The 6,008-nt window shown below is 42.6% G+C and overlaps 1 protein-coding gene across 1 annotated transcript in view; it reads left to right on the top strand.

Annotated features, from left to right (window-relative positions):
- Nucleotides 1-417: 417 nt before the first annotated feature.
- The window catches only part of tle3a (TLE family member 3, transcriptional corepressor a), a 29,311-nt gene continuing 23,720 nt past the window's right edge, over nt 418-6,008 (top strand). Inside the window, exons 1-5 of the mRNA XM_042495702.2 lie at nt 418-984; nt 1,493-1,652; nt 2,217-2,317; nt 2,501-2,564; nt 5,052-5,096. Coding sequence (XP_042351636.2) covers nt 1,629-1,652; nt 2,217-2,317; nt 2,501-2,564; nt 5,052-5,096 — 234 coding nt within the window. The 5' untranslated portion in view covers nt 418-984; nt 1,493-1,628. The remainder of the gene's footprint in view (nt 985-1,492; nt 1,653-2,216; nt 2,318-2,500; nt 2,565-5,051; nt 5,097-6,008) is intronic.

The following is a 6,008-nucleotide window of genomic DNA, read 5'->3' as shown; positions in this document are numbered from 1 at the left end:
TTAATTTGCAGGATATCGTCGATCGATTGGTCATTATAGTGTCCTTCACGGTGTGCAGGGGGAGTTTAACCCGCACGTTTTTTTTTTTAATTTTTATTTTGGCTCCCCCTTTTGAATGTGTCACGGTAAAATGCCTCACATTTTTATAACCGTGTATTACAAACAAGCTCCCATCTCGGTTTTTTTTTCCTTGTATGGGGATAACAATTCAAGAGTGCTTGTTGCACCCGCACACCTCCCTTCCTCCTCCTCCCGCTGGTGGTGGTCTCACCCAAAAAAAAAATCAACTTTATTTAGACGGTTATAAAAAACACTCTAATGAAGCGCGGATGTGGAATTTGCGCTGTCTCTGTCAAATTTGGATATCATCGTCGGCACATCAATGCCTGCTGTTGTTGTTGTACATGGTGGGACGGACGGATGATGCCTTGTGGATCTGCGGGATGATGTCATGTATCGTTGCACCCCACGTGGGGGCCGTCGCTCTCCGATAGGCAGATGTGGCCGTATTCCTTCCGCGTAATCCGATTGGACAGATAGGCGCTTTCACGGCAGTTCAGCCCTGCTGCCTGTGTGTGGCAACCGGGGTAAGCTGGACAACTGGGGGAAATGCGAGATTGTGGAGAGTACCATGTTACGCTTTTAAAGAATCTCCAACCTCTTCGAGTCGGAAGACAGATTTTGGAAGCATATATGTTTTTTTCTCTTCTTTTTGGGATTAACCAGCCACAAAAGGCGCACATTCCTCGGAGGTTTCGCGGCTGAGAATAAAGTAGTTTAATCGAGCCCGACCGCACCAAATTTTCTCCCAACTGCTCCCCCAGTCTGACTGGGTGCGCTCCGGAGAGAGAGAGAGAGGATGCTTGTCAAGAACTGCGTCCACCACGCTCACATTAGGAGGGATTAAGCGCATGAATTATAGCCTACTCTTGTTTTTTTTCTTGTGTAGCAAAAGTCGGACGGACGGCTAGGACGCACGCACGGGTATGTATTCACCAGAGCTGTTGATTTCTTTCAGGGGTTTTTTGGGGCGTACGCTCAACGGCGCACCGTTCCCATCGCTTTCCGCGGACTCAAACAGTAGGTTTGAAAGCCAGCTGCTGTCGGTCGTGGCCTGCCTGGAGACGTCCAGAGACGATTTGGGTTTTTTTTTTGTTTGTTTTGTTTTTTTGCTCATTTCATGAACATCAGCCAAGATTGAAGTCAAAAATTTGGTGCAAATATTGAAATCTAAATGCGTAAAAGTCGCGTTTGTGTTCGACCCACAGTGTGTTTGCATAGTTTAAATTGGGTTTTTTTTTCAGTATATCGAGTGTGACCACTGACCGAATAAGGTCATCAAGACAGAAGCGCAGTGTTGCTTTTTTGACATCTCTGCAATAACTGGAACTAGTTTGTAGTTACTTATTAGCAAAACAACGTGCGCTATCCTGTGTTTTTTCCTTCTTCTCTCGTCTAAAGATTAAACCGCGTAATTTTTTTTTCAACACAGGATTTTCACGACCTCCCCTGCCCCCCCACCCCACACCCCTGCTGCCTGCTGAGCCCGGTGTGGCTGTGAGCACGTTTTCAACCATTTTGCCAAAGGACCTGCACACTGGAGAGATAAACAAAGGATACATTTCAAGATGTATCCACAAGGCCGACATCCGGTAAGACGCGCTTTCTCTACACACTTACTACAGCTTACATATTTATCTGACAACACTGATGTTGACATGGTTCCTGTCTGCGCTCATTCCCTCTGAAATGTGCCCCGCGAAGCGTTTTCCACCCACTTTTAATGCAGCTCATCACTATATGGTTATATCACAATGCATTTGTGCTACACCAGAATGTGCACTTAGTGGTAAATGGATGCAGATGGTTTGCATGCCTGGAGATATTTACTCAGCCATACACTAACATATGACTCTGCTGAATATGGAGACAGGTGGTGGTTTTTTTTTTTTTTTTTTAAGTTTTTTTTGAGGTTATATTTCTTTTTTTCTTTATTTTTGTGTGAAAGTGTATTCCTGTTGTGTTATTAGCTTCTGGAGGTGTGAAGTATAGACCTCTCTGGGGTTGGTAATGTCTCACTCACTGCAGAGAAGATATTATCTGGGAAGTAGTCTAATGTGAGAATCTTTTTCCCTTCAGCAGCAGAAAATGAGAACTAAAACTTTTGCACTGGACTGATTTTCTAAAAAAAAAAAATTTAACATCCTTTCTTTCAGGCTCCACATCAGCCCGGTCAGCCTGGCTTCAAATTCACCGTAGCAGAGTCTTGTGACAGGATTAAAGACGAATTTCAGTTCTTGCAAGCCCAATATCACAGGTAATAACAATCATATCACCAAAGAATGACAGTTTTAACTCTCTTTTGAATAATACAGCTAATATTTGGTTGAATGAAATCTGCATTAATGACAAAAATGTGTTTTTTTTAATTCTGTGCTAAGTGTGAGTGGGTTATTGAAGAGATAGACACCTGAAATTGACACCTTGTCTTCTATTTTAGTCTCAAGGTGGAGTATGACAAACTGGCCAATGAGAAGACGGAGATGCAGCGCCACTATGTCATGGTGAGCTTATGTTACAATAGGGAGCAATTATGGTTCCAAATTGCAAGGCTTGTTGGAGATCTAGTTGGGGTGGAGCGAGACAGGCTATTGTGATCACCTGCGTGGTGGTTAGGGCGGGTTTGAGTGTCAGGTACGGGCCTGTGAAAGGCCCCGGGGGGGTTTGATGTAGCTGGTTGTTAAAGAGGAGCTCTTCCTGACAGGCAGGCGGCAGCGGGCTGAGGCTCCATTATAGCGCGCCCCTGATCTCCAAGGGTCGACTGCAGCGTTGCCCTCTGTGTGCTGATCTGATTATTCTCCTAGGAGACTCCACGCTCAGACATATGCATGGTCATAAATTAGGTGTGAGCTGATGGTGGAGGAGATCAGGGCAGTGTGTGGGAAAAATGCACCACAGCAAACAAAATGGAGGCTGTGGAACCGGTTTATTTTGCGCCAGTTTCTGTGTGAACTCTCGGATTTTATTTAAACAGCCTTTTTAGAACAACACAGGCGTGCTTATGATGCCGGAATTCAGCTGAGACGTGATGCAATCAGGAGGTTGTTGTGTGGCAGTGTGCTCTGTTGTTCCAGGTAAACACACCGGAGATGACTTAAACCAATACATGCAGGCTTAAGTTAAACATGCTTTTCACAGGAAAACAACATGTCAGCCTGACAGGGAGGAGGTTAGGTAAACATGTAGGGAAGTATCCCACAGCCAGCACTGGGTGTCAGGTTACGCTACGGCTGTAGGGCTCTGATCTCAGACAGAATGGCTCTCTTGTTTGAGAGTAATTTTCGAAGAAGCTAATGGACTGAATAATGCATTGGCCTCATCAAATAGACGCTGACTGGAAAGCCATTTCTGCCCTGGCTGCCACTTGTGGGCTCCACGGATTACATTTCAGCCAGACGGACTGACCTGGCTCCAAATATCAAGAGTGTTGAGCAATCGCGTTACGCTAAGTAAATAGACATCCTGGAGATCTAAAGGGCTTAAGATGGTGATCAATAAATCCAACCCCTTTCTTCGCTGTGCCCGCACTATAAACAACAAAATATTGATTTATTGGTGATTCGCTGTTAGCTGCTCAAAGAACTCCTTTTTTTGGTCTGAACTCAGTTTATCATGTTTGTCAGCAGAAGCGGGATTGTGTTTAGGTTTCAGTTATTATGTTGAAAACCATTTGATGATGTAATCAGTGTTGTGATCAATGGAATATTGATTTGTGGATATATACAGTGAATTAAGGGCGTAGGTTTCTTGTCAGCATTGGGGGGGACACATGAAACGGGTGTTTTGGGCGTCTGCCACAAAAGATTAAGCTGCAAACACTTAATTTCATTTCGGGGAATATTTGTGCACCAACTTCTGTCATTTCTGTATCAGTATATGGCGTAATAGTTTATAATTTGGGGGGCACCCAGCAGCTAAGTTGGTAGAGCGGGCGCCACATGTTCAGAAGCTATGTCCTCACCACAGGAGCCGTGGGTTTGGTTCCCACCTCCGCCCTTTGCTGCATGTCAACCCCTATCTTTTCCCCTTTCACGCTTAAGTTATCATATAAAATAAAGTCAAAAAGCCACAAAAATAATCAATAAAAAAAAAATCTAATTTTGTCAACATAAAAGTCCTCTGCTACCTTATGCTTTTATTTGTGTGAATAAACGCACATGGGCTAAATATTGAAGGTAATGTTTCCCCCGCGTCCCCTCAAAATCTACACCTATGTTAGTCAAGCTGAAATGATGATGATGAGACAATCATAAAAATAAATCTCAATGTAATTGCACACATGTACACTGTAATATCTGATAAGTTGATCTTACTTTAAATGAAAACCTGTCTTGAAACTGTCTTGATAAAGGAAAGTTAATACAACTATTATTGTTAATCTATGTTTATTTTATTTATGTTTATTTTCTAGTTGTTAAGTTAACTTAAAATGTAGCTGTATTTACTTAATTTTGTGAAGATTTAGCAACTTAAAAATGACAAATAAAATCACCTTGTTCTTTCTAAGTGTTAGCGACTTCAAAAACAAAGTTAGTCTATCTAAACTTGATCAAAAAAGGAGGATTTTGACAATGGTGAAGTTAGGAGATCTGCGAGTTCTGTTTTGTTTACATGGTTAAGAAAATACAAATATGATGGATGAATTTGCAGCCAGCAAAATACAGATATATAGTGTAGTAAACTTGGTTTACCAAGTTACCAAAACTTAGAAAGATTGATTTAATTACACTTGTCATTATTAAGCTGCAACAACTTCACAAAATTAAGTAAATTGAACTACATTTTAAGTAAACTTAACAATTACATATAAAGCAAACATAAATTAAGACTTACACTAACATTTTTTTTAAGGTTATTGGTTTCCTAAAACTTTTTTTAAGTGAAATCAACTTTTCAGATTTTACAGTGTATTGAATGATCGCACATCTTGATTGTAAATGTGACTTTGTTTTAATTCATTAATCACAATTAAATCTTTGCTTGTGTTTCAGTATTATGAGATGTCCTACGGGCTGAACATCGAGATGCACAAACAGGTAGGCGCCATCATCATGTTCCTCATATTTTTCAGCTCAGTGGTTCTCCACAGTGTCAGGGGATGTCAGACCCAGGAGGAGCCGCAGTGAAGTGAACTGAGCATCAGTAATAGGTTGTAAACAGATGGATCTGCTGCACACAAACAAGGCGATGCGATTGGAAACTTGTACCTCCACTTGTACAACTGCTGTGACCCCTTTTTTAAAAAAAATATGCTGGCGGTGGAAAGCTTGGATTTGTCTCAGCCTCCTGATAAGATTAAAGGTAGACTTTGGCAGGCTTGGCCTTTGACTTAATGATTAAAGCGAGAGGACTGCTGATGGGTCAGTATTTCTTTTAAAGATATACAGTAATTAAAAGAGAGGGGCAAAAGTCCTTTAGTCACTTATTGTGCACTTATCTTTATCAAAAGATCTTTTATTGCTCTGCAGATCAGTCACACTGATGCTCGAACAGATAAAGATTGCATGAATGAGTAATCTGGAGATTCCTATGCACGTAGCTCTGAAACCAGTGAGGTTGTCCCCTCTGCTAGCCTGGTTAATGACAGTGTTGGAGGCATGGCGGATTGGTGCGGTAGGGTGATCCATCAGTGTCTGGGGCCGTGTGTCACACTGCCACATGTCTGTCAGGGCTCGGGCTGCTCTGATAGCTTCTGTCAGGCACTTATCGCCAACCAGAGGGGAAAAAGGAGGGGGATGGGAGCCGGAGAGGAGTTGGAGGATAGAGCTGGGGGAGGGGCAACAGCCCAGCTCTGTGTAAACAGGTTAATCGACTGATCCATTTTAGCGCCTGACTTTTATCAGGAACCTCAACAGAGCTGATGGAAGCGCTTGAATAATTCATCAGTGGGGCCCTAACCTGCTGAACGGCGTGTTTGTGAGCAAACAGTGTGGGCCCCGTCCATGCGG

This window comes from Plectropomus leopardus, chromosome 7 (genome assembly GCF_026936395.1).
Source record: "Plectropomus leopardus strain MGB_pleo_1.0 chromosome 7, ASM2693639v1, whole genome shotgun sequence".
Classification (NCBI taxonomy): Eukaryota; Metazoa; Chordata; class Actinopteri; order Perciformes; family Serranidae; genus Plectropomus; species Plectropomus leopardus.
Note: the sequence above shows the minus strand (reverse complement) of the source record. Positions and strands in the feature narration are given on the sequence as shown.